Genomic DNA, 24,511 nt, shown 5'->3' with positions numbered 1-24,511 from the left:
TAACGTTCGAGGCATTTTTCATAGCGTGGTATGAGTTTTTCTATTCCGAGCGCGAAGTGCGTAGCGTCCAACTTTTTGAAGTACGATGTAATTGCGTCACGAATTTCTTCAGTGTAATCGAATCGTTGACCGCCGAACGCATGTTTCATCACCGGGAATAAGTGATAGTCGCTAGGAGCGGATTCTGGGGAGTAAGGAACGTAAGTAAGGAAGCTCGAAAACAGCCCATTTGAATTTTTTCAATTGCTCTTGAGTTACGCGAGCAGAATGGGGCCGCGCATCATGGATGAGAAACACTCCTTTTGTCAATAAACCTGGCCTCTTGTTCTTAATCGTGGCTCTTAATCGGTCCAAAACTTCACAATAGCACGGTGATGAAACAGGCGTTCGGCGGTCAACGATTCGATAACACTGGAAAAATTCGTGACGCAGTTACATCGTACTTCAAAAAGTTGGACGCTACGCACTTCGCGCTCGGAATAGAAAAACTCGTGCCACGCTATGAAAAATGCCTCGAACGTTACGGCGATTATGTAGAAAAATAAAAAATAAAACGTAGATTACGAAATTGAACTATTTTTATCTCTATCTTTAAAGATAAAAAGTTAGATTTTTTATTTCATCGACAATTTTGTTCACCCTATTTTTGATAACATAAAAATGAGCGCTCTATCATATGTAACAACTTTGTTGAAGACAGTTTTTGCCTAAAAAAAAGGTTTTTGGCGCCTTCTATCTAAGTTACATTAGGGTAACCATGAAAAAAAGTGTTTTTTGCTTTAACTTTTATATTTTAAATTCTACGTCAAAACTGTCTTTGTACGACTTTTAGAGCTTATCAATACCAACAGTTTGCGATGCAGAATTTGACAATATCTTAATCCTACTCAAAGTTATTGATGTTTTTTTTACCCAAATACTCTCGATTTCAATTTTAATTTACTCAAACACAAAAAATAACATGGTTCTGAAAATCACATATTATATAGAGTGAAATTTGTTCTTTCAAATTCCGTCAACAAAAAAAATTATGTTTGCCCCAGAAAGAATTACAAACAATTGAAAAGAGCGTGGTTTTGGGAAAGAAATATCAATAACTTTGAGTGAAGTTGAGATATTGACAAGTTTTGCATCGCAAAATGTTCGTATTACTAAGTTCTAAATGTCTTCCGAAGACAGTTTGTATGTAGAATTTGAAACATAAAAGTTCAAACAGTTTTTTTCATGGTGACCCTAACGCAACTTAGAAAAAAGGCGCTATATCGGTTGTTTCAAGAGATGGAAAAAAACTTTGTTCTTCAAAGATGTCTAAAATAACTGAGACTACAACATTGTCGAACTATGTTTACCTCTATCTATAAAGATAACAAAGTTAGATTTCTTATTTCATCGACAATTTTGGCCTATTTTTGATAACATAAAAACGAGCGCTCTATCATATGTAACAACTCTGTCGAAGACAGTTTTTGTCTAGAGAATGACTGTCGAGCTCTAAATGCTAATTTCCACTTAAATGCATCTCCTGGACCAATGGTCAGATAATGTGAATGCCATGACTAAAACAAAAATGCACTAGGTACCTCTCACTGATAAATTTCGGGAAGCTCTATAGAATTACTATGGAACTCGCTTTTGCGGTAAATCAACACCGCGGATAATCGGGGTTCTACTGTACCAAAATTGATGTTTTTAGATGAAATAAATGGGGTATGGGTAAGATCGACACCTTGTCAGGGTAAAACCGACATCTTTAGGAGAAATGAATGAAAAATTGTTACAATAATTTGAAAGTACTAAGAGGCTATCCATATATACTTCAAGAATACTTTAAGAGGAGACAAGGGGGATAGCTGCAAATTATATATAATTGTATTGTTTAGATTTTGAATGATAAAACAGTAAACATGAGCTCCTGAAGATATTTTTGTTGAAATGCCCTGTTCAACGTTGGTTTTGGCTGGTTGTTCAGCTAAACATCAGTCCAGATCTGCCGTTTTGTCCTCCGAATATAAACACGAGTTATCTTCAGAAAGAAAGGACGCATTTTTTCCTATCAGTGAAACACTAACCATGTGTCGGTTTTACCCTGACTGAAGGTGTCAGTTTCACTCCGAAGGGACTCGGGATTTCAAAATAAAGTTTTCGAGCATCTAGAAGCAACAAAACCTCCTACCGTCTCACAAAATACACCGAACAATGAGCTGAGATGAATTAGGCTGAATTAGGCAAAAGAATTGTCCTAAATTTTCCAACACTTGTTTTACACTTATATTCCACTAGCGTAATTTTTGCTGTCTCCTGTTGTTTGCTGACTGGTTCTGTTTTGTTGTTTGTTTTGACAGGAATGCGACTTACGCAGCTGTGGGGTGACTCTTAACGTGAAAATGATAAGTGTGTACAGGGAACATCGAGAAATTTGCAAAAATTGTTTCTAACTGGAAAACTCAGGGGGTGTCGGTTTTACCCTGATTTCTCATAAGAGGAATTGAAACCGAGGCGAGCGAAGTTCAACCAGAACTAAAATTAATTGTCTGAATTACAGAACTAAGGAGGGCTTATAAAACAGGGAAAGGAGTAGAAAGTAGGAAACTTTTCATAAAATTATGAAATCGTTACGCATGAATAGTTTTCAAACTTAGTGAGATTGCAGTCTTGAACAGTTACAAATCAATTCAAGAGCTGCGAAAAACTAGTCTTTTATTTCCTGAGGTCAGATAATCTATCCGATTGAAGACTTTCTTGCAATAAAGACAAAAGGCAAACAGCTCACACTGTTAGTGTTGTGATCTTCAGAGGAATCACGTGAAATTTTATGCAAGATGCATCATTGTTTACATCAGCGCTCTATGAGTGGGGCTTTGGTGTTATTGACATTTCCTAGCGCATTATCATTTTTCTCAAAAATTGCTATCTGAAATATAAATAAATTACGAAGTCGAAAACGAGCGTCGAGCACAAATGAATTATTCATACTATGGTCAATGATCCCGTCAAAAGATTGACGAAAGCAAAAACAGTGAAATTTATGTGATGACCGACCGTCTCTCACACTAACTTTCCAAGTATTAGCATGTGAAGTTTGAGCAAAAGGCATTGACTTTCTTCTGCACCCTTTTTCTAGCCCCTTATAATACACATCTGTTAGTATTTACAACTTCCAATAAATGTCACAATTTTTTGTTGTTGAAATGTTGATGTGAATTTGTGCATCACAACTCAGAAACTTTCAACCATTGATGATGATTAGAATGTCCAAATTATCCCCGATTATTGACGAACTGGGGCATGAAGGACATATTTATGATTACAATATGAGAATAACTGTCACCAAATATCACCAACACGTGCGCCACCACAAAAATTACAACAATCGATTGTAGGTAGCTCACAGAATTTCACTCACTTTCCGTTCAAACCTCGTTGCTATCGTTCTTGTCGAACGATTAGATAACGAAACAACGAAAATTGATTTTCGAAACCGGTACAACGTCTTCAGTTGTTCGGTCGAACAATATTTACTTACTTCGAAAAGCGTTGTCGATCGTCTCTATCACACTCTCCCACAACTTGCTGGGAACGATCTCCACTTGTCCGGGCGAAGGGTACACAAGTTCGACCTGTAGTATAGTAAATCAATTTTTAACTGAACAGTCGGTTAAAGAGAGTATGAATAATCACAGAAATTCTTGCATACCTGTGCGAAGGCACTTCCAATTACCTCCAGCTTAGCGATATCCCGATTAATTGCGTAGATAAAGCATCTTATCGTCGTCGTGCCGATGTCCAGTGATGCAATGTATGTTTCTTCTGATTCCATCGAATCCATCGCAGGTGACGAAGTCGCTCGCTCTAATGTTGGCGGCATGTTGTGATGTTGAGGGAATACGCAAAACTTCAATTAAAGTCAATCAACAGCAAATAGAGCATGAACGGGAAAGTAAACGCGCGTGCGATATATCTCAAGCGTTTCTGTTTGTCGGGCTGAACCAGAAGTGATGAGCGAAATTGTGCTTATAGATTGGACGCCTTCGAGCAACTGAATGGCGAATAACCATGCGGCGCGATACTGGATGTTATCATCGAATTCGTAATGGACTTGTGAAAAGAAATGGGACGTAGGCGAAATCATAAACTACGCTTCAGTGGATAAGGCATGATTTTACTCGTCTCGTAGAATAATGTACTGTTCTAAGCCATACTTATGAGTTGATCGTATCAGCATGTTTTGTTACGCGGTTTACAGTCGACGTTCTTTTTTTTTGCATGTCGCCAATTCATGTGTAGAATATAAAATAATCCTAACAGCATTCGACTGTGTTGGTTTTGTATTGTTCCGCTATTGGTATGTCTGGTGTGTCTCATTAAAAAAGTTCAGATTAACCGGTTCGTATAACCGTGCCGGTTGTAAGCGGTGTAGAGGGAATTTTGCATGCTCGAAATCACCATTGAAAGGGAATGCAAAATTTATGGATGAAAAAGCAAATGTTTCGCGAGCGGGCGTCCTTCAGAGACTCGTTTGTTATAAATAACATGAATGATCGACCTCTCTTTACTAGATCTATCAGATAACAGAAATGTACGATTCCAATGTCAATCAACATACCATGTTAATCGATTAAGGCAGTATTCCAGTCTAGAAATTTAAGAAAAATAAAAAAAATTCTTCGTAGTTCTGAAGTTTGGGTATTCAAGAATATAGTCTAGAAAGGACTTTTCGAAAATCCCATTATTTCCCGAATTTTAGCCATTTGCGTCCGAGGTTCATGCGATAGTGGCATCTTTACTGATTCAGAGAACCTGAAGGACTGGAATTGTGTACGCCATGGCAGACCTTTTTTTCATGGCCCCCTCACTTCATCAGCCATAACTATTCTAATTATGATTTTTTATGATTTTTTTCTATTAGATTTGCCTATGCGCAATCAAAATTCCAGATAACAAAAGCTGTGGAGATTCTCCCCGCAGAGTGCACACCTTGTACCCTTTTTTTATTTATGATTCATTAATTTTTTTTAATCAATCGTTTATTTTTACAGGCTCAGTTGCATAAGTTTAAAGGAGCCAAACTCCTATCTGTATTGTTACAAGTATATAAAAACATTTTTCATTAATTCTAATGTTAATGAAGTAGAGAATCGCGGTTTGCTCGAGTTTAGAAGGGTGACATACTGTTTTCAGGAAAAGGAAGGGATATAAGGATATGTTGACAATGTTCACACTAACCTTCACACTCACATTCATCACACTCAATTCTTGGGCTTATCTTATATCTAATATGTATTTACATTTCACCTTATTCTATTGTTAGTAAGAAGGGATTTGATTTCTCGCGAAGGAAAAGAAAAAGGAGGATATAAGGACAATCACACACGAAGATCGATAACTTTTAGGAAGACATATATTTGGGACATATAATTAAGGTTCTAACCGAGCCAACACATCTCTCACCGGCACATTGGGCTGGCTTCCTCTGTCCCGAAGAGAGTTTTCTAAATTGGATCTGGCAACAAGATACTTCTCGCACGACCAAACAACGTGTTCGATGTCGTGGTAACCTTGGCCACAAGCACAGATATTGCCATCGGCAAGATTAAAACGAAAGCGTAGTGCGTCTAACGAACAGTGATTGGCCATGAGTCGAGAGAAGGTGCGAATAAAGTCCCGACTCAAGTCCAGACTTTTGAACCATGGTTTGAGGCTAACCTTAGGGATAATCGAGTGAAGCCACCGACCCAATTCATATTCGTTCTACTTACGTTGCCAGTTAACGATGGTATTTTTACGGACTAAAGAATAAAATTCATTGAAGGCGATTTGACGCTGATAAATATCTCCTTCAATTGCACCTACCTTTACTAATGAGTCAGCCCTCTCATTACCAGGAATTGAGCAATGTGAAGGGACCTAGACAAGGGTTATGACGTAACAGCGTCTGGTTAATGCACTCAAAATTTCTCGTATTCTCTCAAGGAAGTACGGCGAGTGCTTTTCCGGCCTCACTGAACGGATAGCTTCGACAGAGCTAAGACTATCCGTTACAATGTAATAGTGTTCAACAGGTCGTTTCGTTGAACACTCCAAATCTTGTGGACTCATTCATAGAGGACCCATCAGTAAAGTACATATTATCACAATTGATACGCCCATACTTTGCGTTGAAGATCGTACGAACGATCCCCGATCGATAATAATCTGGAATTCCGTGGATTTTCCCCTTCATGAACAGATCAAAATGTACAGAGGAATTGATATAGTCAGGAAAACAAACGCGGTTGGGAATATACGAAGAAGGATCACCTGCATGGAGATGAATGCATGATATGAACTCATGAAGCCAGAAGGAAAATTTAACTCGATCAACTTCTCAAAATTTCCGATTACCCCTGGATACATAACCTTACACAGGATGAGGAACCGAAGAGATAGTAAATTAAAGCGATCTTTTAGTGGGAGTACGCCTGCCAAAACCTCGAGACTCATGGTATGCGTTGAGGGCATACACCCCAATGCAATATGAAGACAAAGATACTGAGTTTAATGAGGTGTGTTTTGGCAGCTGATTGAAAACAGAAACTGCCATACTCCATCACTGAGAGAATAGTTGTTCGATACAACATTATAAGATCTTCGGGATGGGCTCCCCATCAGGTGCCGGTAATTGTACGGAGAAAGTTTATTCTTTGTTGGCATTTTCTACTCAGATACCTTATATGGGCCCCCCAAGTACATTTGGAGTCGAACCAGACCCCAAGATACTTGAATGACATAGCATGAGTGATCGGTTTACCCAAAAGTTGAAGCTTTGGTTTTGCTGGTCTATGCTTCCTAGAAAAAACCACCATCTCTGTTTTCTCCGTGGAGAATTCGATCCCTAGCCCAATGTCCCAGGTTGAAGAATTGTTCAAAGTATCTTGTAAGGGTTCTTGCAGGTCGGATTCTTTTGATCCTACGACAGACACCACTCCACCATCTGCAAGTTGTCTTAGGCTGCAATTATGTGTAAGGCAATTGTCAATATCGCTTACATAGAAGTTGTACAAAAGTGGGATTAAACATGAGCTCTGGGGGAGGCCCATGTAAGAGACCTGACTCACTGCGGAATCTCCGTGAGAAAAATTCAAATGTTTCTCACAAAGCAAGTTATATAACATGTTATTCAATAGAGGCGGTAGATCCCGAGGGTGTAATTTGTCTGACAACACCTCTATTGAAACAGAATCAAAGGCCCCTTTATGTCCAAGAATACTGAATCCATTTGTTTTTTTTCGGCGTAAGTCATTTGAATTTCTGAAGAAAGCAACGCAAGACAATCATTCGTCCCCTTGCCCTTGCGGAACCCATATTGTGTATCTGAGAGTAAGCCATTCGTTTCAACCCAACGATCGAATTTCCGTATATAAGACAGCATTGCTATTGGGCGGTACGAATTGAAGTCGGACGCGGGTTTTCCGGGTTTTTGAATAGCTATAATTCGCACTTGTCTCCAATCATCTGGAACAATATTTTGCTCCAGAAACCGATTGAATAAATTCAACAATGTTTCGCCACATCAGGGAGGTTTTTCAACAAGTTGAACTTAATTTTATCCGTTCCTGGAGCCGAATTGTTACAAGAAAGGAGAGCAAGAGAGAAATCTACCATCGAAAACTAGGTATCAAGATCGCACCTACCTTGTGGTATATCTCGAACAATTTTTTGCATGGGAGCGGAATCGGGACAAATCTTCCGTGCAAAATTAACCCATTTTAGGCTAAGCGTTCGAAAAATCGAACAGCAACTTTGATAATTTTCCGTGTCTTTGGAAACCAACCATATGGTAATGTTTTTGCATCAAAAGATAGCTTAATTTATTAGCTACCACTTACTATCATGTTAATTCAATTTCATATAACTTTATTGGGCAATAAATTCGATTTAAAGCAAGTATGTTTGGAAGGTGTTTTCAATTTCAATTAAAAATCCCAATAAAACACAAAAATATTAAAACTTTTCTACAGTATTACTTTGATAGAAGAATATACATTGCGGTATAGAGCAAAAATCATTCGATTGAGCCTCTTACAAGAAAATAACAGCCGGGAAAATTGAGTGTTCGAAAAATCGAACGTTGGCCATAACGAACATTTATTTTCTACTGAATTAATACCAACACATCTAACCTTCGCAGCGCATTCGTTTCGTTTACTTTGGAAGACGGAAGGTTTTTCATTTGTTTTCGCATTTTCAATTGTGAATGTTTGCAAATATCGATAATTTAGCAAATATTATTGAGAATCTGTATGTTTTTTGTTCGTGAAAACCTTAGATGATGGCGGCCCGTAGAATTTCGTGTGGGAAGGAGCTGGCGGAAACGATCAGTACGTGTAACGAGGATTCTAATGAGATTGCTGATGTGCATATTATTCCGCCGGACCGAATAATAACCACTCAACAATATTTCGCAGCATTTTGGTATTTTGCAGGTTTTGGAAAATGTTCGATTTTTTGGGAAATGGATGATTGCGAAGAAATAATTCTTAAGTATACACTTTTCTCCACGACCAACAATATAAATAACAGCTTATGCTTTCGTTTGTAAGAAAAAGCTTACCAGTAATAAATTGAAATTACATGAAATAAGAAATATCACATCTCACCTTAGATGGATTAATTTGGGTTTACACTTAGAGACATCCATCCTCCTGTGCTTGTTTGTTCCAGAATGTAAAATTGATGCATTTATGAATACAATGGCTTTCGTCGAAAAAAATATTTTTACAGCTTGGTCGTTAATGGGTTAAAAATCAATCGATGTGTATATTCTTCGCTTTCATTCGATGAAGAGCGATTTATCATGTTTCGAGCCATTTTCCATAATTTTTTCATTGACGTTTCTCGTGACAAACCTCCCACGAAATTTCGCCAATGAGCACGTTTTTTCCCTTTGATCAAGTTTTTAAATTGATTTTCAAGGTCCAAATAAGTTTGAAAATGCTCAATGGTTCCACGTTTCCTGATAAAGCTTGGAACATAGGCTATGGAATTGATGACTGGAGCAATCGCGTCCGCATATTTTTTCCAGTCAATGTGCCTTGTGAGGTCATATGCCATGTTTATAGATTCAGAAGAATTCGACCCAATGGTGATGGAAATTTTGATTGGCAAGAGGTCACTACCGTTGGGGTCCTGGATTACATGCCACTTGCAATCTAACGATAGTAAAATCGAGCAAAGCGAGAGGTCAAGAGCACTTGGGTTAGCAGGAGGTTTAGGTACACGTGTCGTTTCTCCGGTGTTCAAAACGATCATATTGAAGCTGTTACAAAGGTCATATATCAACGATGAACGATTGTCGTCGTACTGTTAACCCCCCCCCCCCCCCCCCTCCCAGACAGTTCCGTGAAAGTTGAAGTCTCCCAAGATCGATTCATTCATTAAAATATCGTATTTGAAAACATGAAGTTTTAAGGCGTTGTTTGTGATCTTGAGAATATACCTTCGGGGAATTTGTCGTTTTTATTGTTTGCAGAAAAATGGTGGGATACAATCGGCTGTCATTCGAGTGTTATGAAAAAGTGAAATTTGGAAATTTGGACCTAGAACATCTGATACGATATGTTATTCGACGATATTGTATCTGATCCACCGGTACTCACCTTTTTTCGTATTGGCTTTTAAATTGAACTAGAGAAACTACCTTCCTCAACGCAGTGTTATGTGCCTCACTGAGATATGAAAAATAACTCCAGAGGTATACGAAGATGGCCCTGGTTATCAGTATAACTTATAAAACAATTTTATCAACCCTTAAACGTCAGATTGTATATTTTACTGATGCGGCCAATGATGTATACGTCATGTGAATGGACTACTTAGTAGCTGCCAAAGGCTGTCAATATGTTTTTTGGTTCTTCGTATGGACGTTGATGACTCTTCTATGCAATTTGCTGTGAGCCTGGATAATACTGACAACTACGATTTACGACGATGCAATTACACGGAGCTGAGCACTGCCATCTCCGCTATAAACTGGGACATGATTTTCCACGGCCTTGATACGGACGAAACGGTATGTTTATTTTATGACAAAGTGTATGAAATCCTAGATCAGTTTGTTCCGCGCAAAAGATGCAGACAGCACTCTTACAAGCATCCTTGGGGGAAATCCGAGCTGCAGCATCTCCGCAATGTTGTACGAAAATCTAGAAAGCGCTTTTTCCGAGCAAGGACAGACGAAAATCGCAATCATCTTCGTTCAATTGAAACTCTGTACAACGACTGCCAGATTGCATCGTTTCGTAGCTACATTGCTCGCATGGAAATGACTGCGAAGCAAAATCCCTCTGCCTTTTGGACGCATGTACGCAATCGTAAACGATGTAAACAATTCCCCGCTGAGATGACATTAAGAGATAAGTCTGCTGATTCTCCGATCGGTGTAGCCAATTTATTCGCAGATTTCTTCGAAAGTGTACATAGCACTAACTGACCAGCATTTTCGTCTGTCAGCATTAGGGACTGTCCTGCTTTTGATGTGCATCTACCACTTTTCAACATAACTCAATTTGAAATTTGGACTAAAGGGTGTGTCACATCAAATTGCATCACGGAAAAAACGCTGTAGTAATTCGCCCAGTAGACCGATCCTTTTGAAAATTTTAGACAGTAAAATAAAAACTATTAAACAACTTTTGGCATTTTCTTTTTATTCATACTTCGAGCCCAAGCCCGTATGCTCGCACCTTCCTCTTTACCCCGTCCATAAGGTTCTGTACAACGTCAGGTTGTAGTTTTTTTTGAACAGAAATCCATTCTCTCTTGAAGTCCGCCTCCGATTTGACAACTTTTGGGTTCTTCCGGAGGGCCTACTTCATAATCGCCCAATATTTCTCTATTGGGCGAAGCTCCGGCGCGTTGGGCGGTTTCATTTCCTTTGGCACGAAGGTGACCCCGTTGGCTTCGTACCACTCCAACACGTCCTTTGAATAGTGGCACGAAGCGAGATCCGGCCAGAAGATGGTCGGGCCCTCGTGCTGCTTCAATAGTGGTAGTGAGCGCTTCTGTAGGCACTCCTTAAGGTAAACCTGCCCGTTTACCGTGCCGATCATCACGAAGGGGGCGCTCCGCTTTCCGAAAGAGCAGATCGCTTGCCACACCATGTACTTTTTGGCAAACTTGGATAGTTTCTGCTTGCGAATCTCCTCCGGAACGCTGAATTTGTCCTCAGCGGAGAAGAACAACAGGCCCGGCAGCTGACGAAAGTCCGCTTTGACGTAAGTTTCGTCGTCCATTACCAGGCAATGCGGCTTCGTCAGCATTTCGGTGTACAGCTTCCGGGCTCGCGTCTTCCCCACCATGTTTTGCCTTTCGTCGCGGTTAGGAGCCTTCTGAACCTAGTATGTACGCAGCCCCTCCCGCTGCTTGGTCCGCTGGACGAATGAACTTGACAAATTCAGCTTATTGGCGACATCCCGGACCGAACTTCTCGGATCACGTCTAAACTGCTTAACTACGCGCTTGTGATCTTTTTCACTGACGGAGCATCCATTTTTGCCGTTTTTCACCTTCCGGTCGATGATTAGGTTCTTGAAGTATCGTTTTAGTACTCTGCTGACCGTGGATTGGACGATTCCCAGCATCTTACCGATGTCCCGATGTGACAACTCCGGATTCTCGAAATGAGTGCGCAGGATTAATTCACGACGCTCTTTTTCGTTCGACGATATTTTTCCAAATTTACGAAAAATTGACAGTGAAGCATGGCCAACGTGATCTATACACTCTTATCTGATTATAAGCGAAAGCTGAAGATATAATTCCTAAAAATTCAATTTCTACAGCGTTGTTTCCGTGATGAAATTTGATGTGACACACCCTTTACTCTGAAAAAACTCGACGCTTCCAAGGGATCCGGAACCGACAACCTTCCATCGTTGTTCCTGAAAGAATGCGCAGAGTCTCTAAAAAGCCGCTTTCAACGATTTTCAACAAATCTCTCCGTCACAGGGTTTTCCCGAAGCTATGGAAGACAGCTTCAATTTGCCCAATATACAAATCAGATTCAAAGCATCTCGTGGAAAATTACCGTGGTATCTCCATTTTGTGCTGCTTGGCCAAAGTGTTCGAGGAATTAGTTCACAACGTCATCTATTCAGCGTCTCAAACAACTATCTCCGAATTTCAACACGGATTTGTGAAGAAGCGGTCAACCACAACAAACATCATGGCGTTTACCAGTTTCATTTCAACAGAAATCGAGAAAAAGCACCAGATAGACGCCATTTATTTCAATTTTTCCAAAGCGTTCGACAAAGTTCCTCGCCGTTACGAAAATTCGTCACCTGGGTTTCCCTCTCTGGATCACCGAGTGGCTGCGTTCTTATCTGGCTGAGCGACAGGCGTACGTCAACATCAGCGGGTCGCATTCTCGTACATTCCCTATCACATCTGGTGTGCCACAGGGCAGAGTGCTGGGGCCACTCATTTTCGTGCTGTTCGTGAACGATTTGTGCTTTCGATTGAAGGCACGAAAACTGCTTTACGCCGACGACCTGAAGATTTACCGATCTGTCGCTTCCCACCTCGACTGCTGTGCACTTCAGGCGGATATTAACGAACTGCAAAAATGGTGCCTTGAGAACGGTATGGAATGTAAAAACATGTAAAAACAATCCGACAATCTCGAATCGAATTCGATACCAAATCGGGCCGGTACCTCTGGAGTGTGTTTTTTTTTATCCAAAATATATATTTTTATTAAGGCTCATATGGCGTCAGCCTAACGGGGCCGGGAGTTCAATATTTCGACAATGTTTGCTTACAACTATGTTAGTAATATGTAACCGATTACTCGCGGTTGGCTCGAGGTTAGTATTACAAGTGTTCTCATAATTGGTATGTTGCAGTCTTCGATGCTCTGTACGTGTGCCCGACACGGGATACCTCCTATTGGGATGCAGCTGACCATTAATCAGCAACGCCCCCCTAGTCTGTACCCCATATCTAGCGTGGTGCGTCTTTCTCGACTCGAGGAATCCAGGATAGAATGGCCACTAGCCGGCGCAATCATCAGCTCGTGTAGAGTTGTCATAAGCGGTACAACCTTTGGCTCTTGTTGAATGATCAGTGGACTGCACAACCTTTGGCCCGTGTATCTGTAAAGAGTGTGTGTATGTATTGCCGCGACTAAGTAAAAGTTTATCGTTTGGATAGGAGGGATATGAAACGGGGACACAACGAAGGAAACATCATTAAACGTTGACATCGGCGTTTCTGAGGAACAGGTATAGATGAAGCAGAAGATCAGGATCACGGCTACCTAAGATATCCCGGACGGGGATATCCGATTGTCTGCCTTGTGCTCTCAGTGCTCTAGAGAGCTAAGAGCGAGCAGCATGGAACCGGATACACGACCAGACAACATGCTCGATGTCATGGTAGCCATCGCCACAATCACAAAGATTGTTTGCTGCGAGCCCAATGCGATAGAGATGCGCGTTTAGGTTGTAGTGATTGGACATAAGCCGAGATATCACGCGAATGAAATCACGACCTACATTCAATCCCTTGAACCATGCACTCGTCGAGACCTTAGTGATAATCGTGTGTAACCAACGACCGAACTCATCTTCACTCCACATGCGCTGCCAACTTATGAGCGTATACTGACGAGGAATGTGGAAAAATTCATTATAAGCAATTTGCCTTTCAAAAAGTGTGCCTTCTAAAGCGCCCACCTTAGCTAGCGAGTCCGCTTTCTCATTCCCCGGAATCGAACAATGAGAGGGAACCCATGCTAAGGTAATCTTGAATAATTTTTCGACCAAAACACTCAATAGTTGTCTTATTCTTGTTAGGAAATAAGATGAGCATTTATCAACTTTCATTGAGCGGATTGCCTCTATTGAGCTGAGACTGTCTGAAAAAATAAAATAGTGGTCGATGGGCAATGTTTCAATGATCCCTAATGCGTAATATATCGCACCCAGTTCAGCGACATACACGGAACAAGGATCTTTGAGTTTGAAAGAGGCACTGGAATTTTCATTGAAGATGCCGAAGCCAGTGGACCCGTTTATGAATGAACCGTCAGTAAAGAACATTTTATCAGATCTAACTTTCCCATATTCTGCCGAAAATATCGGCGGAATAGAATCGGAGCGTAGGTGATCTGGGATTCCATGGATTTTTTGTCGCATGGACAGATCAAAAATGACAGAGGAATTGCAGAAGTATGGGAAGCAAACTTGGTTGGAGATGCCTGGTGAAGGGTGCACGTCGTGGGTAAGGTACTCATGGTATAAAGACATAAAACTTGACTGAGGATTCTGTTGGAGTAGATTTTCGAAGTTATCAATCACCAATGGATTAATGATCTTGCAACGGATGAGAAATCTGGAGGATAATTCTGTGAACCGAAGAGTAAGCGGAGGTACTCCTGCCAAAACTTCGAGACTCATCGTATGTGTCGAATGCAAACACCCCATTGCTATACGCAAGCAACGATATTGTATTCTCTCCAGCTTGAGAATATGAATCCTGGCAGCTGATCGGAAGCAAAAACTGCCATATTCTAACACTGATAATATCGTTGTTTTGTACAACTGGATGAGGTCTCCTGGATGGGCACCCCACCATGTTCCGGTAATTGTTTGGAGAAAATTGATTCTTTGCTGGCATTTCTGTTTCAAATACGCAATGTGTCTCCCCCAGGTACACTTAGAATCAAAATATACACCCAGGTATTTGAAAAACATAGAGTGTTGGATCGTTTTGCCGGATAGGTGAAGCTGGAATTGGGCGGGTTCGTGCTTCCTAGAAAAAACGACCATTTCAGTTTTCTCCGTAGAGAATTCGATACCCAGCTTGAGGGCCCACGTGAACAGATTGTTCAGGGTATCTTGCAACGACTTTTGCAGAACGACGGGATTAGTACCCATGATGGAAATAACTCCATCGTCTGCAAGTTGTCTCAACGTGCAGTCTCTAGTTAGACAATCATCCATATCATCGACGTAAAAACTGTACAAGAGGGGGCTTAGGCAGGAGCCTTGTGGTAGGCCCATAAAACTGTAACGAGAAGATTTCGAGCTGCCATGAGAGAAAATCATGTGCTTTTCTGACAGTAAATTGTACAGGAAATTATTGAGAATTGGTGAAAGTCCACGATTAAGAAGCTTCTCTGAGAGAATTTCCATGGAAACTGAATCAAATGCCCCTTTGATATCGAGAAAAACGGAAGCCATTTGTTCTTTGCGAGCAAATGCGATTTGGATTTCAGAAGATAACAGCGCGAGACAATCATTTGTCCCTTTACCTCGGCGGAAGCCAAACTGCGTATTTGACAGCAAATTGTTCGTTTCGACCCACTTGTCCAAACGAAGTAGAATCATTTTCTCTAACAATTTACGAATACAGGATAACATTGCAATCGGCCTATACGAGTTGTGATCGCAAGCCGGCTTGTTGGGTTTCCGTATGGCTATCACTCTCACTTGTCTCCAGTCATGCGGGACAATATTCAGCTCCAGAAACTTGTTGAACAAGTTCAGCAAACGCTGTTTTGCCAAGTCGGGAAGATTCTTCAACAAGTTGAATTTAATCTTGTCCGACCCCGGAGCTGAATTGTTACATGAGAGAAGGGCAATTGAGAATTCCACCATCGAAAAATTCTCATAATCGCTTTGAAGTGGAATGTCGCGTACGACGTATTGTGCAGGAGCGGTGTCGGGGCAAACCTTCCTTGCAAAGTTAAAAATCCAACGGACAGAGTATTCCTCACTTTCGTTTGTATGGTTCCAGCCACGCATTTTCCTAGCCGTATTCCAAAGAGTGCTCATAGCGGTCTCCCTTGACAAACCATTGACGAACTTCCGCCAATATCCACGCTTTTTTGCTTCAATCAAACCTTTTAGTTTGGCTTCTAGAGCTTGGTACTTTAGAAACCATTCCACTAATCCAGTTTTCCTGAATTTTTTGAAAGCGGATGATTTTTCAAGGTAGACCTTTGAACATTCCTTGTCCCACCAAAGTGATGGAGGACGACGTCGGAAAGTGGTAGCCGGTACACGTTTCTTTTGAGCTTGAAGTGCGCTTTCGTAAATCAAACTCGATATAAAGTTATACTTTTCGAGTGGAGGAAGTTCATGCATTGAAACAATTGCTTCAGATATTATTTCCGCAAATGTTCTCCAGTCAATATTCTTCGTGAGGTCATACGAAATATTGACTGACTCACGAAAGCTTGATTCATTAGCGATCGATAAAATTATTGGTAGGTGATCACTACCGTGGGGATCTTGGATTACCTTCCACATGCAATCCAGGGATAACGAAGAAGAGCATAGAGATATGTCTAGCATGCTTGCCCGTGCAGGAGGGTTGGCTATTCTGGTTGCTTCCCCAGTATTCAAAACTGTCAATTTGAAGTTGTCGCACAGATCATAAATCAAAGTGGCACGGTTGTCATCGTAGAGTGATTCTCATGCTGTTCCATGGGAGTTGAAATCACCTAAGACTAACCGCGGCTCCGGCATTGCCTCGATAGTATCAAAGAACTGATGGCGGCCTACCGTAGTTCTGGGAGGGATATATATCGAAGCAATGCAGAGGTCTTTGCCATTGATTTGTGTCTGGCAAGCAACAACTTCAATGCCTGTCATCGATGGGAGAGTGACTCTATAGAAGGAGTGACATTTTTAATCCCCAATAGTACGCCACCAAACGAGTCATTTCGATCGAGGCGAATAATGTTGAAATCGTGGAAATTCAGCTCATCGGCTGAAGAAAGCCATGTTTCACAGAGAGAAAATACATCACAGTTAGAGCTGTGAACTAAAAATTTAAACTGATCTAGTTTAGGAATGATGCTTCTGCAATTCCACTGTATTACAGTGGTCAAATCCTTGACCTCTTGCCCTGAATCAGGCATCGAGGGAAATGAACGCTGCCAAAATACCACATTTTTCTTTCAAAAATGCTCTCACAATCGGAAGCAAACATAATACTATGCTTTTAAGAGGGTCATTTATATTTAAAGCATTTAAAATGTTGTCCACCAGGTCAGAAAGCGCAAGCAAGCCAGATTGTGGCTGTTGCCTCGACCGCGAAAAAGGAGCAGAAGTGTTGGGTGCTGCTCCGGGAAGTGCTGAGGACCCCTGGTGCGTAGAAGAACCGCTTAAACCAGGAGGTACTTGCTTCGGTCTATTCTCAGCACGTTCGATTCGAGTTTTCATTCCAACTTGGGAAGCTTCGGTTTTCTTTCTGGGGAGTGATGGAAAAGAAGTAATTTTTCTTTTCCTGATGGCACCCTGCGATGTACCGGAACTTCCTGCATTGGGAGCGTCAGCAACAGGCTCGTCGTTCTGCAGAATGGAGTAGGGATTGTCCTGAGTCGTTGGAACGGGACTCTTAAGCATTTCTGCATAAGTCCGTTTGGAACGTTCTTTTAAGGAACGCTTGATTTTTTCCCCTCGTTGTATGTACACCGGGCATTGAGTAAGATCATGAGGAGTCCCGCCGCAATGAAGACACTTGCGCTCTTTCGGGCAAGGATTCTCATCATGGCTCTCTCCACAATCTGCGCAACGTTTTTTGTTGCAACAATAGGCGGCCGTGTGACCGAGTTGCATACATTTGTTGCATTTCATTACCCGGGGTACAAACAACCGAACAGGTAAACGAAGTGCACCTATTGCAACGTAGTTTGGAAGGGCGGATCCCTCAAATGTCACACGAAAAGAGTTTGTCCGATTGAGAACTCTTTTGTCATTTTTAAGTGACACAGATTTCAGTCGATCGCATGCAAGAATCTTCACACTTTTAAGTGAAGAGTTCTTGAAGCGACCGACACCGTCGAGTATCTCTTTTCGAGTCAAACCCTTTTCGTTTATTACACCGTCTATTTCAACGTTGCAACAGGGTACGTATACGCGATACTCGATCGCAAAGAGATCACAGCGCGTTATTTCATTCGCTTGGGTTCTGCTGGAGACGACAACTCGTAATTTGTCTGGCCCCATCCGAGTAATCTCGGTAACTTCGGAAAATTTCTGTGTCAACTCTTTTGAGATGCGAATGACGTTAAGAGGTTTGGATTTTCGTCTAAAGTATACGATAAATGGGCCTTTGGCGCCATCAGGGTATTCTTTTAGACGAAAATCCTGCTTCTCGTCTTTTTCCTCATCTTCAGAGCTTTCTATTTCGTATACAGAATTTTCCTCCTCATCTTCTGTTTCATCCTCCTGCTCTTCAGGAGGAGGTTCATTATCTGATATATTCTTTGGCGTGGGTGGGGGATCCTCCCCGCCCTCTGCCATATTAATAAAAACGAAGAAGTAGACAACTGTTCGATATGAACAGAATATAATAATTTGGAAAATATAAATTAGTAAAAGAAATTATATTTCTATATAAGTTATTGTTCAAAATTTTATTTATTTCAATTTTTGTTATTATGTGTAATTTGAAAATGAAAAAAGTTCCAATAAAAGTTCAACGGTGATGTAAGAAATGAACACCCCTAATGCCAACGCTTGCCGATATGATAAACACAATGATAAACAATGGTATAAATCGAGCACAGAAGCTATACAGAATGATGGAAGAGGTAAGAGGAAAATAAACTTCTACTTGCCCCGCTGCTGTGTAGCGTGTGTGATGATGTGACTTGCTGCCGGATTGTCTCGATAGCGCACCACTTTTTATGAGCTTTACTCGCTCGCAGCGCACCAGATGAAAAAATACACACTATAAACGGATGTAAAAAAAACACCTGTATCGGATCAAATATAGGTTCGACCGATCTGCTTGCGAGTTGTCGAAGCCAACTGTGTGTTGTTGGAGTGTGTTGTTTCCATCCGCGACCTCGGTGTGATCATCGACAACAAACTGCGCTTCAACGAACACATCAACGTAACCACCGCTAAAGTGTTCGCTGCCCTAGGGTTTGTTGGACGTAGCACCAGCAACTTCCAGGATGTTTACGCTATGAAGACACTATACTGCTCATTGGTTCGTAGTATCCTGGAATATGCCGGAGGTGTGTGGACTCCATTTCACGCTACCCAAACACTCCGAATGGAGAGAGTTCAACGCAGCTTCGTTCGTTACGCCCTACGCTCACTACCGTGATCTGACCCAATGAACATGCCCGATTATGAAAGCCGCTGTAGACTCATCGCTCTCGAAACGCTTGCCTCCAGACGTTCGAATCTACAACGGCTATTTTTTTTCGATTTGATTTCGGGAAACATTGACTGTCCATCATTGTTGTCTAGTGTTTCGTTTTATGCGCCTGCCCGTCAACTTCGTGAGAGTGAGTTATTGTTTATTAGACGACATAGAACCTCTGATGGCCTCAATAACCCGTTGGATGTTTGTTTTCGTTCGTTTAATAGTGTTTGTGCAGTGTTCGAATTTGATGTGTCCAAAAATATTTTTAAAAATAGGATTAAGGCTTTATCGATTTAAGTTCAGTCTGTGGAATTGTTTATTGGTATTCGAGACGTGGCAAATAAATAAATAAAAAGAATGATACTTTTGGGTACCTGGAACTTGTTTGGTGTTGTCATACATGCTACTCAACTCTTCCACACCCTGATCATATTCTTCTTGTGACATATATGAAAATGACAATTTTGTAAGATAGTCTTCTTTTCGCTTGCTAGCCCAGTCAAATAACGTTTTTGCACTCGTAATCGGATGTTCATGCTGTCTAGCCAAACTAGCTCTTGTTGCCATCCGTTTTAATGTACCGCCAATCGCATCACAAGGTCCTTTGCCGTGTGATGTTGCAAAAAATGCCGTTCAGCGTCAATGTCGTATTTCGATTTAAACTGACATCAACTCGCAAAAATTTTCCTATTTTTATACTGGGATGCAGCACCATCCGACATGAATTTTATTCTTTTTACCTGCATTTGTTGTTTCAAAAAGGTTACCAATTTAGAAATAAATACTTGCACAGCTATTGTGCCATGACTTAAAACTTCAGATATAACTACAAAGCTTAAATTTGCCAGAGAACCTTTTTCATCTCTATAATAAACAACGAATGGATGGATTGTTGCTTGATAATTGTTCCAGTGATGACTTTGAACTTCATCTTGAAGCACAAATGAATAATTTTCGGAAAAATCGCAAATCACAATTGTACAAAATACAAATTCTTCTACCGGTTTTACAATAGTTTCTATGTCGCATCGATCAGTAGAAATCCATTGTGCATGAGTGATTTCAATTAAATTGCGTTCCTGAAGCTCATGTATAAACCAGTTTCCAAACTCGTCCATTGTTGGGCATTTTTTACGTGCACGATGGTAACAGTATTTTGATCTTATTGATATGTTACATAGTATTTTTCCGTATATTATTTGCATTCAATGTTAAAGGAATATTTTTTGAAACTATGAAGCATAAGATTTACATTTTCATGGAATGTACAAACACAAACGTTATGACTTCCTGAACTACTCAGCAATTTGCAATGCTTCGGACGCATTGATGCAAAAGAGTTTAATCCAATTTTGTAATTTGGATTAAGTTCCTTAAGTCTGTTGAAAGTTTCCCGTAATGATTTTATTAATAACCTTTTTTGGATGTGTTGACGCTTCCCATCTTTGGCTACAGAAACATAGTCTCTTCCTCCAGGTAATGATCGACTGATATCGTCGTCATTATAAAATTCCGAAACATGATTTTTAACATCATCACTTAAACTTGGTCCATATTTGCTATGTGGTGTCAACAATACACCTTTTTCATTTGCCAGTTTTTTGGCTTGAATTGCCATATATTTATTGACGTCAAATTCTTCTTCCATTTTTTGCACGGACCAAGACTTAGGCAAAACTGTGAAAATTCTAACTTTTTCTGATCTTGTTGTCTCTGTGTGGTCAAATTTCTCTTTGAGCTGAATGATAATCTCATCAAACTCTTTTGCCTTTTATTTAAAGTTCGACTCTTCGTCTTCTTCATGTGAAAAGGAAAATAGATTTCTTTTAATACCTTTGGAAATTTCTTTGAATTTTGGTTCGGGGTAACTAGCCTGTCCAAGTCTTTTCGTCATTATTGGTGAAACGTTAATACCGGCGATTCCCTTGTTGAATAGCTCAATGTTGTACGCTCGGGAATACTCTGGTATATTGCTGTTTTGGGAATCTTGCGAAGATGCTGAAACGACTGAAACTATTGATGGTACTTCTTCTGAAGTATTTCCTACTGCTGTACTGATCTGCTCCTCAGTATTACACTGCTTTGGTTTGGAAGAGTGTACAGATAAACGGCATGATCCGCAAATTTTTAAAGATTTATCTAAAAGGATATTGCATCCCATTGACTTAAGTTTCTCAATCATTGACACGGTTAAGAAACGTTTTTCAGATGAACATTTCTTACCGTTTTTCGGAAACGATATATATGTGGTATACTGTTATTCACTCTTATAGATTGTTCTCTGTAAGATTGTTCGACTGATGAACGATGTTTGAATATGAGTAACTTTATATACATTATAGAGGTACCTTAAAGGTACCTGACTTGATATACCTATACAGAGGTACCTTAAAGGTACCTGACTTTATATTCCTGTACAAAGGTAGCTTAAAGATACCTGACTTTATATACCTATACAGAGGTAGCTTAGAGATACCTGACTTCAGGTATAATCTAGGCATAACGTAAACAAGTTAATTATTTTTGTTCCCATAACGTCCGGTTGAATCAACAAGGTGCATTTGGTGTTGGGATTTAAATTCTACTGTTCGTGTTTTGATCGTGTAACACGAATAATATGTTAAAAGTTGGATTGAAATTAAAAAAAGATTTTTTAATATCGCTACGTTTTGTGTAAACCCACATGTCTTCAAATGTTTTTCAACGTAACTCCTAAACATATATTTTTACCATGATGATGTATTTGGAAAAGTTGTTGGAAATTATAAGCAAATTCATAAAATTTCATGAACATGACGGTATAACACGACAAACATATTAAAAGGGAATATTTACTATAAAAAAGACAATAAATTAGAAATATTTTTTAAAATATCTCGAGAATGGGTACATTTAGAAGCAGTTATATAATGAGCTTTTTTGTTTTAAATCACATCAGAAATCATAATTTGTGGCTACAAATGATTGTTAACATACAAACATTCGAAGTTTCGGAAATTCATAAAAATTCGATGTTCTACAAAGTTCGTCAAAAATAGTTTTACCATCTTGGACCCATTTATTAAATTTTCTATATGACTTCTATTTTATATGAAAAAATAAAAAAAAAATATTTTTTTTGTAAATAAAAAAAAGAATACTATTTTTTTTTCTCAGTGTATATTTTTTTCATGTTTAGACATCAATACTCTATAACTCTTTCTAAGACACTATTTCGGTACGACTCATAGCTTTTTAGATACAAATTATCAAAGATTTCTCCTACTAAAATCGATACGCATTTTTCAAAAGTTACGCTTGAGTCAAAAAATTCCCATGCAACAAAGAAATGTAATTTGAATATGAACTGCTCGAATAGCTGAATGTTTAAATTCGCTCTGAAAGTGAAGATTGCTAAATTCGCTTTAGTGTGAAGTATGAAATGAAGAAACTTGAAGCGAAAGGGGCGTGCCCAAAAGAGAAATGATTTTTCTTTACCAGGTTTGCCAGTTGAAATTGTCTGTTTGATGTTTTAGATGTTACTTGCTGGGTTGTATGCATTCCTCCGATTTGATTGGGAATGAGTTTTGACTTCTTCCAGCAGTTTCTCCGTCAACATGACTCAACAGTCATTCGGGTGTTTAGTTGCTATCTCACTTCACGACTCTACTATCGCATTTCATTCTTCCCCGTCAAACGGTCAGTGCATATTGAAGTGACTCCTCCAAAAGAAATTTATTTCTCTCGCTAATGTATCACGTATGTATGTATCGATTTTTGAGTTCAACGCGAGAAGATCCATGAAGAATTCGCAATGGTCTCAATGCATTTTTTCTGGTGTGGTTTCTGGCCAAGACACCTGGTATCGATCCCAGAACACTGTTACTGATTGAATTATTATCGTGAATTACTTTACATAAACATAAGTATGTTTTTTTGGACCAAATCACCCCGCATCAAGTTTTAATGTCCAATGTCTTTTATTTTATGATATATTTGGCAATTTGATTAAACAAATTATTAGACATTATTGATAAAACAAGTGTAGCTCAGTGTACAATGTGACATTTTTTATTTAGGCCGTATTGGTTTGGAAATATTAGGCGATTTAGGTTCGATGGTTCGATGTTTGCAACTGTTGATAATTGAAGAGGGGCAAACAAAATAGTGTTTGTATAAATTTCAATCAAATATCCACAAAAATGATGTAAAACTTCAGTGGATGTGATGTATATTGTTTTTGATGTGTTGTAATGTATTTTAGTGATGTAGACGTAGAGCTTCTTTCTTCTTGAATGGCGTTAACGTTCCCTGTGGAACTTTTGACATCTCAACGTATGCATTACCTAGCGTCATTCATTAATACTTAGTTGAGATTTCTTAAGCCAACTAACACGCCTTGAATGTATTCCGAGGGGCAAGCTCTAGAATACGCGTGACCACAGTGCAAGTCGAAGGAAACTTCTTACCCCCCTCCCCCCCCCGGCCAGAACGGAAATCGAACCCGAACACCCGGCATGATAGTGTGAGACGCTAACCACTCGGCCACTGGTGCACCGACGCAGAGCTATGGTTTCTGGTTTCCATGGTCGTATTGATTTTGAAAGCTTCATTATTTGTTCATTCATAGAATATAGTTTTCTTGCTAAAATGTCTCTCATTTTTAGTCTTTTATTGAGCTCTCGACAATTTTTGCTTTTAGCTGTGACATTGTCGCTCTATTCTGCTGATAACCAGGCCTCTACTTTATGTTTATTTTTTCACTTTATGTATCACAAACCATGTACAGGAAATATTATAAGAAAACATATCGAAATAGCATCATTAATAATAAAGGCACAAATTACATAAGAATGTAGTAATTTCAGTGTACGAACAATATTTTGTTTTTGAGTAAATGAGGATTATTCACCTTTTGTTTGATCATGCTCAGGCGTATGTGGTATCGATAGGTGCTTATATCGCGAACGCATATTTAAACAAACTTTATCACTTATAAACTCTATTTTTCCTGAACCAAAGATTTAGTTGTTAACTATAATCAACACTGTAAGTTTTATTTCCTTGGATACTGAACATCAAAAACGCAGTCGAAGTTGTCATTCTCATCTGGTGCCTCCAGGATTCGACCTGCGCATGTCCCCGGAAGATGCAATCCCACGTGTACGCAAGCAGCACATGACAAAGATGACAAACAAGAAGCGGCGCGCGGTATATTGCGGCGGGCTTTTAATCATAGCCCGCCTTCCATATGTTGCCGGCTGCCGAAACTGACAGCGGTTTGTTTTGGTTTTGTGTGCGACTTCAATTGTGCAGCGCTCTGCTCACGTAATGCCCTGATCCATGTTGGCGAAGTGCGATTAAATTTGTGGGTGATTTC

At 39.9% G+C, this 24,511-nt stretch overlaps 1 protein-coding gene across 2 annotated transcripts in view; it reads right to left on the bottom strand.

Moving 5' to 3' along the window:
* Positions 1-24,511, bottom strand: part of LOC129771776 (putative glycerol kinase 5) — a 69,803-nt gene that overhangs the window by 21,823 nt on the left and 23,469 nt on the right. Inside the window, exons 1-3 of one of the 2 annotated variants that reach the window (XM_055775798.1) lie at positions 24,044-24,271; positions 3,695-3,849; positions 3,524-3,617 (exon numbers count right to left, since the gene is read on the bottom strand). In XM_055775798.1, coding sequence (XP_055631773.1) covers positions 3,524-3,617; positions 3,695-3,849; positions 24,044-24,104 — 310 coding nt within the window. In that variant the 5' untranslated portion in view covers positions 24,105-24,271. Of the gene's footprint in view, positions 1-3,523; positions 3,618-3,694; positions 3,850-24,043; positions 24,272-24,511 lie in introns of those variants that run through there. The other variant, XM_055775799.1, reaches the window with a different exon arrangement.

Source organism: Toxorhynchites rutilus, chromosome 2, assembly GCF_029784135.1.
Source record: "Toxorhynchites rutilus septentrionalis strain SRP chromosome 2, ASM2978413v1, whole genome shotgun sequence".
Taxonomy (NCBI): domain Eukaryota; kingdom Metazoa; phylum Arthropoda; class Insecta; order Diptera; family Culicidae; genus Toxorhynchites; species Toxorhynchites rutilus.
Note: the sequence above shows the minus strand (reverse complement) of the source record. Positions and strands in the feature narration are given on the sequence as shown.